Source organism: Camelus ferus, chromosome 10 (assembly GCF_009834535.1).
Source record: "Camelus ferus isolate YT-003-E chromosome 10, BCGSAC_Cfer_1.0, whole genome shotgun sequence".
Taxonomy (NCBI): Eukaryota; Metazoa; Chordata; class Mammalia; order Artiodactyla; family Camelidae; genus Camelus; species Camelus ferus.
In genome coordinates, this window is record NC_045705.1 from 41,377,420 (window position 1) to 41,389,673 (window position 12,254).

At 36.2% G+C, this 12,254-nt stretch overlaps 1 protein-coding gene across 3 annotated transcripts in view; it reads left to right on the forward strand.

Annotated features, from left to right (window-relative positions):
* Window positions 1–7,507, forward strand: part of EED (embryonic ectoderm development) — a 28,217-nt gene extending 20,710 nt beyond the window's left edge. For all 3 annotated transcript variants that reach the window (XM_032488828.1, XM_032488827.1, XM_032488829.1), the window contains 3 exons: window positions 5,815–5,973; window positions 6,707–6,780; window positions 7,172–7,507. In XM_032488828.1, coding sequence (XP_032344719.1) covers window positions 5,815–5,973; window positions 6,707–6,780; window positions 7,172–7,298 — 360 coding nt within the window. In that variant the 3' untranslated portion in view covers window positions 7,299–7,507. The remainder of the gene's footprint in view (window positions 1–5,814; window positions 5,974–6,706; window positions 6,781–7,171) is intronic.
* The last annotated feature ends 4,747 nt before the right edge of the window (window positions 7,508–12,254 follow it).

A 12,254-nucleotide genomic window follows, 5' to 3' on the forward strand; every position in this document is an offset into this window, starting at 1 on the left:
GTGGTATGTCTCTTCGTTTAGACCTTTTTTGATTTTTATTATCAGCATTTTGTAGTTTAGTCCTGTATCTGCTTTGTTAGATTTATATCTAGTTACTTCTCTTTTTTGAGTGATTATAACAAATGATATTTTTTATTCCATTTTATGTATCTATTGCTAGTATATGGAAATTGATTTTTGCATATTAATCTTGAATCCTTTTATCTATTTGAACTGCTGATCGTTCAGAAAGTTTTTTTTGTTGTTGTTAATTACTTGGGATTTTCTACATAGACCATTATTTCATCTGAAAATAGGGACAGTTTTATATTTTCCTTTCTGATTTGGATGGTTTTATTTCCTTTTCTTGTTTGATTACACTGGCAAACTTCTGGTCCTATGTTGAATAGCAGTGTTAAAAGCAGACATCCTAGACTTGTTTCTGATGTTACAGAGGGAAGGAATTCAGTCTTTCTAATTAGGTATATCAGCTGTTTGTTTTTGTAGATATTCTCTATCAAGTTGAGGACCATTTGTTTTCCTGATTCTTTTCAGAGTTTTATCATGAATGGGTGTTGAATTTTGTCAAGTGCTTTTCTGCACTTGATAAGATCATTGATTTTTCTTTTTTTTAGCCTGTTAATGTAGTGGATTGTACTCATTGGTTTTAAATATTGTGTTGCTGGAATGGAGTAAGTTTACTTGGTCATGCTGCATAATTCTTTTTATATGTTGCTGAATTCTGTTTGCTAATATTTTGTTAAAGAATTTTATGTGTATTAATGAGATATAATATTGGTCTGAAGTTTTCTTATTTGTATTGTCTTCATTTGATTTTGGTATCAGTAATACTGGCATCTGAGCCTAGAGCTTTTTGAGGGGGAGTTTAAAAATTAAGAATTCTATTTCCTTAAAAGTGAAAAGGTTATTGAAATGAACTGCTTCATATTGGTTGAGTTGTAGTTTGTGCTGCTTGAGGAATTGGTTTATTTCATCTCATAAAATTTATGTGTATAGAGTTGTTTTGTAGTATTCCCTTATCCTTTCGATATCTGCAAGGTCTCTAGTGATAGCTCCTGTTTCATTCCTGAAATTGGTAATTCGAGTCTTCTTTTCTTTTGTCAGTCTTGTTAGGAGCTTGTCCTAGGATTTGCTGCTGTCATTGTTGCTGCTGCTGCTGTTATCTCCTACCTTCTTTCCTTTTGTTCCCTGTGAGTGTATTTTGCTCTTCTGTTTACTAGTTTCTTAAGGTGGGAATTTAGATTATTGAGTTGAGACTTTTCTAATGTAAGCTTTTGGTGCTTTAAATTTCCGTGTCAGCAGTGCTTTAGCTGCAGCTCACACAAATTTTGATATGAAGGATGTTGTTCAGTTTCTAGGTTTTGGGAAATTTTCTTGTTTCGACTCTAGTTTGATTCTGTTGTGGGCAGAAAATGCTCTTTAGGATTTTGATTCTTTTAAACTTTTTGAGATTTGTTTTATGACCCTGTTTTAGGGATGTTCTGTGGGAGCTTGAAAAAAATACATATTCTGCTGTTGGGTAGAGTGTCTGTCGGTGTCAGTTAGATCCTGTTGGTTGATGGTATGGTTGAATTCTTCTATGTCTGTTGATTTTCTGTCTACTTGTTTTATCAATTACTGAGGGATAAGTGTTGAAGTCTCCAGCTATAATTATGAATTTCCCTTTCTCTTTTCAGTCTGTGTTGTTTTGCAGCTGTGTTGTTTGGTGTATACATATTTGGTATTGCTGTATCTTGGTGGCTTCATCTCTTATCATTATATAAAGTCCACCTCTATCTCCGGTAATTTTTTTACTTTTGATATCTCCTTTATCTGATATTAGTATAGCCATTCCTGCTTTCTTTTGATTAATGTGTGCATGGTAAATCTTTTTTAAACCTTTTACCTTTAATCTACCTATATTGTTATGATGGAAGTGAGAGAGCATATAGTTGGGGCATATTTTTTAATTTCACTCTGCCAAAATGTCTTTTGGCTAGTGTATGCTTTGTATTTGAGGCTTAACTTAACAATTATTACATTAAATCTATCATTTAACCTTTTTCTTTTTTTTTCATTTTTTCATTTCTCTGCATTTTTTCCCCTAACTTCCTATTGGATGTGTGATCCTATTTTAGAATTCCTATTTGATTTATCTGTAGTACTTTTGAGTATATTTCTTTGTATAACTGTTTTGGTGTTTGCTCTAGATGGTACTATGTATATGATATATATGTGATCAGTCTACTGTATACCAACATTCTACCACTTCAAGTGAAGTGTAGGAAGCTTACTTCCCACTTTGTCCTTTATTTATAATATAACTATCTGTACATATCTTTAAATATCTTAAACATTCACTTTATAGTTTTGAGAACTTCATCAAATAGTATTACAATTTTTGCTTCAGCCAGCAGACATAATTTAAAAACTCAAGAAGAAAGGGGGAATATTGTATTTACTCATTTTGCTTTTTCCATTGCTCATTCTTCCTTTTCAATATTCCAAGATTCCTTCTTAAGTCATTTCCTTTCTGTTCATATAACTTCCTGTAGCCATTCTTTCAGTGTAGGTCTGCTGGTGACAAAATTCTTTTAGTTTTTCTTAGTCTGGGGATATCCGCATTTCCCCTTCATTCCTGGAGCGTATATTCACTGAATATAGGATTTTGTGTTGATAGTCTTTTCGTTAAACATTTGAAAAATGTTTCCCCTCTTTCAGCTCTCTGTTGTTTCTGTTGAGACATCTACCATCATAGGAATTGTTTTTCCTCTATAGGTAGGGTAGGTGTTCTGTCTTGACTGTAGTCAGGATTTTTTCCCCTTTGTCCTTAGTTTTCAGAAGTTTGACTGTAATGTGTCTTAATATGGATTTCTTTTGAGTTTATCTCTTTGGGGTTTACTCACCTTCTTTAATCTGTAGTAGGTTTATGTCTTATGGGGACATTTGTCCCAAATTGGGAAACTTTTCAGCCATTATTCAAAGTATTTTTTAGCCCTGCTTCCCCCCACCCCCAGGAACTCCAATGATAAGAATATTAGATCTTTTGTTTGGTCCCTAAGACTCTGTCATTTAATAAGTTCTATTTTCTTTTGTTCAAAGTGAGTAATTTCTACTCTTATAACTTTAAATATACTGATTCTTTCATCTCTCTTCTCCTGTTGAGCCCTTCAGTTGTTTTTTTATTTTGGTTATAGTTTTTTTTTTTTCAGTTCTAAATTTCCATTTGATTCTTATCTTTTATTTCTTTGCTAAGACTTTTTTTTGTTTTGTTTTAAATGTGTTTGTAATTTCTCATTAAAGCATTTTCATGATGGCTGCTTTAAAATCTTGTCAGATAATTCTAACATGTTCTCTCAGTGTTGATAACTTTTCCACTAAAGTTGAAGTTCTTACATTTCTTGGTATGACAAGTAAATTTAGATTGTAATGGATATTTTGGGTACTTTTACGAAACTCTGGATCTTACCTTCTACAGCAGGCTTCCTCTGATAAATTTATAGCAGGAGGGGAGTGCTGCCTTATGATTGGCAGGTGGCAAGGGACGTCCAGTTTCCCCACTTGGTTGACTTGGTGGTGTCGTCATTACATCTAGGGTGGGAGTTTAGGCTTTTCACTGGGCCTCAGGTGACACCACCCTAGCTGGGAGGGGCTGGAGGCCTCATTACTGCTCCCCAGGTAGTATCCACTGACACTGAGAGTGGTGAGTGATTGGTAACATCCTGACTCTCTGCTACCTGCTCTAATACCACCCCAGCTAGAGAGAAGGAGAGTCACCTCATTCCCATGAGGGATGGGGAGGAGTCAGGGGTATTATGTATTTGAAGTGCTTCATTATCACCTGAGAAGGGATCCCCACTGAGACTTTGTTGGTTGTATGTGGCAGGTCCACAGTTTTTTCTTGGTATTAAGTGTTTACCTGACAATTTTCTCTCTTGTTCCTGGTCCTTTGCAGAGAGGCTTTTGTTGGGGCCTTTAGTGGGGGTGGGGCGGGGATCTTCACTTGTTAGCATTGTTGAGTTGCTGCTTTCTCTAGCATCCAGTCTGGGATACATAAATGAGGCAGAAGAAAACCAAGAACTCAGCGTCCTTCATGTCCCAGGGTCCCTAACCAGTCTGCCTCCTCTCTACCTTTCATACTTTTAAGCTGTACTTAGTGAGACAAATTTGGGAAAGTGAATCTACTCTACTTGTTTTGGAAGCAGAAGTAGAAAGGCTAGCTCTAAAGTTTCTGCTTTTGGAACTTAATCAGATGATAGGAAAGGATTTCTACATTTTAAGTGGGAGGCTGAACTGAATATTGGTGGTCTCAAATCTGGCTCTGCATCAGAATTATTGGGAGGACACTGTAAAAAGAGATTCCTAGGCCTCACTCCCAGAGACTGAATCTAGCACAAGGACCTGGAATTCGTAATTTTTAAAAACTCTCCAGATGATTTTTGAGTGCAGCCGTCCATTAGTGTGGGTAAATTCTTTTTACCTCCCTATGCTTTAGTTCTCCATGAGGGAACTCTGCTCATTAATGATCCTTTACCAGTGCAGTCAGTAAGAAGCATTTGAAGAAGTGTTTTATAATTCTGCTGCTTTGACCTCTTCTCTCAGAAATTCTGATTCAGTAGGGTTGGGGCGAAGGTGAGTTTTTAAAGAAATCTCTACAGGTTGTTGATTCAACTGTACACTTAAGAGTCACCAGACTAGGCGATGTCTAAGGTACTTTACAGTAAAGTTGTATAATAGATATATAGCTGGAGGATTTTACATAATCTAAAAAAGGCAGAGAAGAAAAAAAAGCATGTCATCCACTCCCTGATCTCCCTATGGCCCTGCTGTTAAACTGTTTAAATGATAGTGAACCCCACAGGGCTACCACATGTGGTTGTGTGAGATGTGTCCTGTAAAATTCAAGGAAGCGTTCTTCACCTACACCAGGATTTCTCAATCCTGGCCCTGTTGAGGTTGGTCAGACAATTCTTTTTTGTGAGAGGAGCTGTTCTGTGCTTTGTAAGGTGTTCAGCATCTCTGGTCTCTAGAAGCCAGAGATATTGCCAAATATCCCTTAAGGGGTAAACCACTGACCTACACAGTAATATAATAGTGCCCTCTGTTTTGCATTTTTTTCTCCCATTGTGTTCTTTACCACTTGCTGCTTAGGTATATTGTGTGTAAAGATTCAGTTTAACAGGATAGGGAAGGTATAACAGCCTTATTTCATTCCCATCCCCTTATCAATGTCTTGGTATTAAACCACTGCTTTTATTGCCTTCTATATAATCTGATTTCTGAGGCCCTTTCTATGAACTCATCAGCTTTTCTGTGACATCAGTTGACTACTTACTGTGTAGCTCAGACACTGGGGATGAAGGATTAATAGCTAACCAGATAAAGGGAACCACGTGGGGTTAGAAGTAGGATGGGAAGAGATGAAACTAGTGAAGTAAGCAGGGGCCATATTGAAGAGCCATGTATTCTAATACAGTGCATTTTTACCTTTGCTATAAAACACTTAAAGTCTCTGGATGCTAAAGTATCTGGGGCTGAATTTGGTTTGGTTTGGAAGAGAAATTGTGAGTTCAAAAATGAATGTTCTAGACAGTGTAATGTTTTTGTATTGTCAAAATCTGTTGATAATCAGACTTCTTGTCCATAAATGTGGACACTGACTCTATAAATATAAATGAATGTATATCACTGTACTCAGTAGATGGATAACCAAGTTCTAAGAACTGTGAGTTCTAAAATAAATGATAGTAGAGAAAAAACGTTTTTAATATTTAAAATTCAGTTCTACAAGTTTAACATTACTTTTTTTCTCATTTCTGTCTCTCTTTTTTGAAGTCTTGTGAAAATGCCATTGTGTGCTGGAAACCTGGCAAAATGGAAGATGATATAGATAAAATTAAACCCAGTGAGTCTAATGTGACTATTCTTGGGCGATTTGATTACAGCCAGTGTGACATTTGGTACATGAGGTTTTCTATGGATTTCTGGCAAAAGGTAGTAACATATTTTTACATTTTAAAATTATTTGACCTAAAACCACGGCAATTTTAGTTTTCTTGTAGTGCATCTGTGTTCTGTTTCCTCTAAGATTAAGCTAACTTGATTTTTTTTGTATTCATTGCTTTGGCCTTTGATGTTATTTATTCTGCCCTTGTGGCTCTGCACACCATTTGCAGTGCTTATTATAAATGAAATTGACAGGTGTCAATAGTGGCAGTTAGGTGTTTACCTTCCATAACATCTATTACTAAGATTTAATGTTCTGGTGATTAGAGTGTTAATCTTTTAATAAAGCTTTTTCCTAGAAAAACCAGCATGGAAGATAGAGACAAAATACTAGTTATCTAAAATTTTAAAGAAATTTAGTGTTAGGATTTTGTGGTAACAAATTACTTGGGTATTTATTTCCATAAGAAAGCTTTGGAAGTTTTCTGTGGCTTTTACTACAACTCTTTAGGGCAGAATAGAGTATGTGCTAACAATGTAAATTATAAAGTTCTTCATAAATCTGTAAAAGCCTTCTTAATTTACTCAGGAACACCTTTGTGATGTATAAGTTGCTCTTATTCCCATTTACAAATCAGAAATACAAGATGCAAAGAAATCAAGACCATTGCCATAGGCTGGAGCTGAGGTTTTTCTGAAATGAGGAAGATGTCTTAGGATTGCTTGAAATCACTATAGCTTATTTTAATAATTTGACGTCTTTTTAAATTTGTTTATACAGATGCTTGCATTGGGCAATCAGGTTGGCAAACTTTATGTTTGGGATTTAGAAGTAGAAGATCCTCATAAAGCCAAGTAAGTATTTAGAAATGCCTCTCCATAATTTCTGCCTCTTTCTCCAAAGTGTTATGCCAATATAGAGGAAGTAATTGATCCTTGCAATGCCATCCTCAGATCATCTGTAACATTTACATTCTCAGAATATTGTAAAGGATTTCTTTTTATTATAATAGTGATTGTTTTTCTTGAGTACCTTGGTGACAAAAAAGTTAAACAGTGCCACCTGGATTTAAAATGTACCCAAATTTTATGAAATTTGAGATTGGGCTCTTAGTGAAGTATATTCTGGTTTCAAGTGTTTTCTATATGACTTTGAACATCTATTCATTTTCTGATTCATTGTTTCAAGTTAGATGCTGACAACATTATGTATGGTGTTTAACCTGTTGTCCTATTTTCTCCCTAGATGTACAACGCTGACTCATCATAAATGTGGTGCTGCTATTCGACAAACCAGTTTTAGCAGGGATAGCAGCATTCTTATAGCTGTTTGTGATGATGCCAGTATTTGGCGCTGGGACCGACTTCGATAAAACACTTTTTCCTAATCAAAATTAGAGTGTGTTTTCTGTGTACCATAGAATTCATGTATCTTGCTAGTAAGGGCACATAGAGCATTTAGAGTTGTCTTTCAGCATCCAATCAGGCTGAGCTGAATGTAGTGATGTTTACATTGTTTACACTCTTTGTACTGTCTCCTGCTCAGACTCTACTGCTTTTAATAAAAATTTATTTTTGTAAAGCTGTGTGTTATTTTAGTTTATTTTCATTGTGATGAAAAGAAATGTTGAAAGTAATAAAATTACACCTTATCTTTTCGCAATGATTATTTTGTTTGCTTAACCGGAGAATGCTATATAATATAGTGATGAAGTATAAGCGCTAGAATTAAACTGAACTTAAGTCTTGGCTCTGTTACTAACTGACCTTGGATAAGTAACTTAACATCTCTGTGCCTCAGTTTCCTTGTCTGTAAAACCTACCTCATAGGGTTATTTTAAGGATCAGATGATTTAATACATGTGACGCAATTAGAATAGTACTTGACATACACTAAACCCTTATCTTTATTGGAAATTATATTTCCTATGGCTTTATACTTCTTAATTATTTTTTCTGTAGTAATTATGTTTAAATTCTATAGAGTTATGACATATAATAATGTTTTAATAACCTATCTTTACAGTTAAAAATATTGCCATTCAGTTTACAACTTGGCCATTAGTAATCTTAGTGGAAACATTTTCAGAGCAAGGGAGAGAGGCCATAGAAGCTTAAATGCAGTGAGTTGAAAAATGAGAGAAAGGGGGAGTATAGTTTATACATTGTCCCCTTTTCTAGAAGGGTGTTAGTTAATAGAAATAAATAAATTGAGGCTATCATAGAGTTGAAAGTAGTTGGTGATTTTGTCCCACAGGGTGATTTGCTTACATTTATGGGAAAGAAACAGCAAGAATGGAATTGAGATATAAAAGACTAGAAAAATCCTCAAAGAGTTAGGACCAAGATGACATGCGGAGTGTTTAACCTGAAGCAGAAGAATGAAGAAAGCCTAAGTGGTCATAAAGATAAGGTAGGCGATGAAATGAAGGGAACCAGGGTAACATATAAAAGACTGAACTTTGTCAAGTTTCTAGGTTTATGAACCTTTTCTATAAATCTTTTCATACATTTCCATGAATAAGCCACTATTTAATACCTTTTGGGACACAGTAGTTGCTTTCAATTTTTTGCTATTTAAATAGTACTTTGATTAACAGCCCAGTACACAAGTCTTTGTGTACCTCCCTGATTATCTCCTTAGACTCATTTGTCAGAATCTGTTACTAAATGAAAGGGTATTTTTATTGAGGTTGAACCAAATTCAGTTGCTCTAGGAGTGTATGCTAGTGCCTGCTTCAGTTTTGTTTTTAGTTTCTGTGTATATCTCTGCAGATCAGAGGTCAGCAAACTTTTTCTGTAAAGGGTCAGTAAATACTTCAGGCCTTGTGAGCCATACAGTCTCCACCACATCCGCTCCGCTGAGCAGCTGTAGCATGAAACCAGCCATAAACAATTGTGTGAACAAATGAGCCTGGCTGTGCTCCAGAAAACAAGCAGTGGGCTGTACTGCAAGCCATACAAGCCATAGTTCGCTAACCCTTGCTGTGGATGTTAGCTCTTAAAACAAGGAAACTTTGAGGGTGCCCCTAAGATTGCTGAAAATTTAGGTTATCCAAATAGCTCAAAAATCAAAGATCACCAGATAGAAAATGAAACAAGCTGCTATGAGAGTTGAAACAATACACTGAGACCACCAAAGATTCTGGAGTTATCAGACAATATAAAAGAGCCATATTTAAAGTTGAATTCTCCTCTCTCTACTCACTCTTCTCTTCCTTGTTTAGTTTCCATCAACTATCACCTAACATACTGCATAATTTACTTGGCTTGTTGTATTTCTCCCACTGGGATGCAGACTTTCTGAGGGTGGATTTTTTTTTTTTTCCTGTTCATTTCATTGGTATAGCCCTAGTGCTTAGAACAGTGACTTGCATTTGGGTCCTCAAATATCTGTTGAATGATTGAAACACTTAAAGAAATAAAAGAGGCAATCACAAAATGAGCAAGCAGCGAAACTCCCAACACTGACCAGGATTTGAAAAAGAAATAGGACTTTCAGAAATAAAATGTGACAAAACTCAGTGGATAGGTTAGACAGTAGATTAGACACAGCCTGAATAGAGATTAGTGAACTGAAAGAGAGCCTGAGATGACTTAAGAGATGTGACACACGTACAGAATCAAGAAAATGGGGAATATGAGGAGTTAACAACTACAGAGGACAAAATGAGAAGATCTAATAATACATTTAATTGGCAATGCAGAATAAAATGAAGGATAGGCAGTATTTGAAGTAATTATTTTACTTGCTTCCACGATATCTAAGTGCCATGTGGGCATGTATGATGGAGCTGGGAGAGCTGGTGGCTCTGGCATCTTCCTTACCATTGTGTCTCCTCCCACTTCCATTGCTCTTAAAGGATAGGAGCCAAGGATTGGCATTCCTACACTGTGGATCTACAGGGCCTGATGCTTGATCTAAGCTCCCTCTTCCAGTCATCCACCACAGGTATTCCAGTGCTATGAGGAGCCGCAAGTTCTCCATTTAATTCCAAATGGTGGAGCCAGTTTTCTTCCTGGATTACAATTGCACTTTGATAATGAAGGAAGGTGCACACTTCGCTCACCTGGACCTCCAACCCAAAACAGAACCAAGGACCCTTTTTAGCAGAGGTGTCAAGTACCATGACACTATCCGTGCAGGTCAAGATTATGTTCATTGCCCCCAAGGGAGCCAACATCATGATACACTCTTGGGTAAGGGACACAGGATTCTTGTCGATGGAAATCAGAGCAAAGTCTTTCTGGAGCCCCATGTGCTTCATGGGCCCCACACACCCAGATCTTTGGAAAGAAACGTAGAACAGTTCAAGAGGAACAGGGTGCTATCGGTTCTATTTCTAGTCATGAAGGCAGGGTCAGCTTTATAATTTGCAGGGGCTACTGCAAAATGAAAACGCAAACCTCTTGTTTAAAAAGCATAAAAAAGGTAAGGTACTGACAAAGCTTTTCCCTTCTGTGATTTCTTTCTTGACTTGTATTATTATATTTGCTTTTTAATGCCATTCTAAGTAAAGTTAAAATTTTGTTATCAACATGAATTTTACCATTCATCTTCTTACTGTTTAGTGAAGTTTTCAATGCAAACATAAAAGCACTTGACTCCTGTGTGGAATCACTGAAATTACATACTTGGTATTTTATAGCTCATACATTCACGTGTATTTTGTTCTTACCAGTACAGTGGCAATGCTGGACAAAAGTAAGTCAACTTTTTATTTCACTTCTTGGTACCACACATTATTCTCTGTATTTGACTTACTGATGTCTAAGGACAAACTGAAGGGAAAATAAACTATCAATTGCCCTATCGTTCCCTTTTCTTCAATGTCATAATCTTTGGTGTTAAGTGGTTGGTTAATACAAGGAGTTGACAGAAGCAAGAATAGGGTTCCTCGGCTGTTTGAGTTTCTTAAAATGTCACGTCTTCTTTGTTCAAACCAAGTTCTGGTTCAAACTGAAAGCATGGCCTCTGGGGGTTGTCAGCATCCCTGCCTACTCAACTGTAGATGGAACACGCTTACCTTATGCTCATTTTGGGTCTTCCTGAATTCCACACATTACGAGTCTAATGAGATTCTTTGCTCATAAGGAATCACAAATGCCATGTGTGAAGAAAGGCAGAGAATAGCGGGCATGCCTATTGCACGTATCCCCTCTATTCACACCACGCTGCATTGTCACGTTGCACTTTACAAGATGCAAGTTCAAAGACTGAATTATTAAGAATGTCAAGATGGGACAGCAGAGCAATTAAACAAAGCATGGGGTCTTTCTGAGCTCAGTGCCCTACACTACTGTATCTGTCACACGCCCATGAAGCTGACTCAGCCAGGAGCTGACTTGCAGTCCTGTGCCTCCCTTTTCCCAGCAGCTCCATCTGGTACTGACATCTCTGTTGATAGGTTCTCATTTCTTTTCTAAACTATTTAGTCTTGTTATCAGTCTCTTTCTGGCTCTATTTTGATGTCCTTCATCTATTTAAGTAAAATGAATAGAACAGTTGCCACCTTCTCCCCTTTGCCCTACATTTGCCCCCAAAGAAAAATAATTGTATTTGTTTCAGCAGTAGGAAGTAGAGGAGAAGCTGGGAGCCATATTGTGATCTTTGGGGAGGAGACCTGAGTCTGAAGAAATCTATGACTCAGAGAAGATGGTTGCTGTTGTAGAGATGACAAGTACAATGAGATCCACAGACATTTAGAAGAGAAATAATGGGCTAGGAAAGGACTAGGATGTGGCTTTAGGTGCATCATACTATGACAGAATATTGAACAAAGATCAGATGGAAATTAAATTATTTAAAAGGTTTTTTTTTAAAGGAAATGCCTGAGAAGGACAGAGGTCTAAAGATTTAATGGTCACTTGTCCAGAAATCCTTAAAGAATTAAAATGCTCACTTGAGGCAAAGGGGATAGTCATTCCGCTTAATTGCATCTTCAAGCTTGGATGAGGCATCTTTTTAAAAAAATGCAACCCCCAGTAACAAACAGACTATATATATATTACATCCCAATCACACATACATATGTAACTGAAACAAGGAGTTCCATGAAAAAGTATACATGTGGGATGTATTCTGAAAAAAAATTTTACTTTCTTTTTTATTTTTAAATTTATTTATTTTACAATATCATATTTCTTAAATTGTAGTATAGTTGATATACAATATTATATGTTACAGGTATACAATATAGTAATTCACAATTTTTAAAGGTTATACTCCATTTATAGTTATTATAAAATATTGGCTATATTCCCCATGTTGTACAATACATCCTTGTAGCTTATTTTATACCTGATAGTTTATACCTCTTAATCCTCCA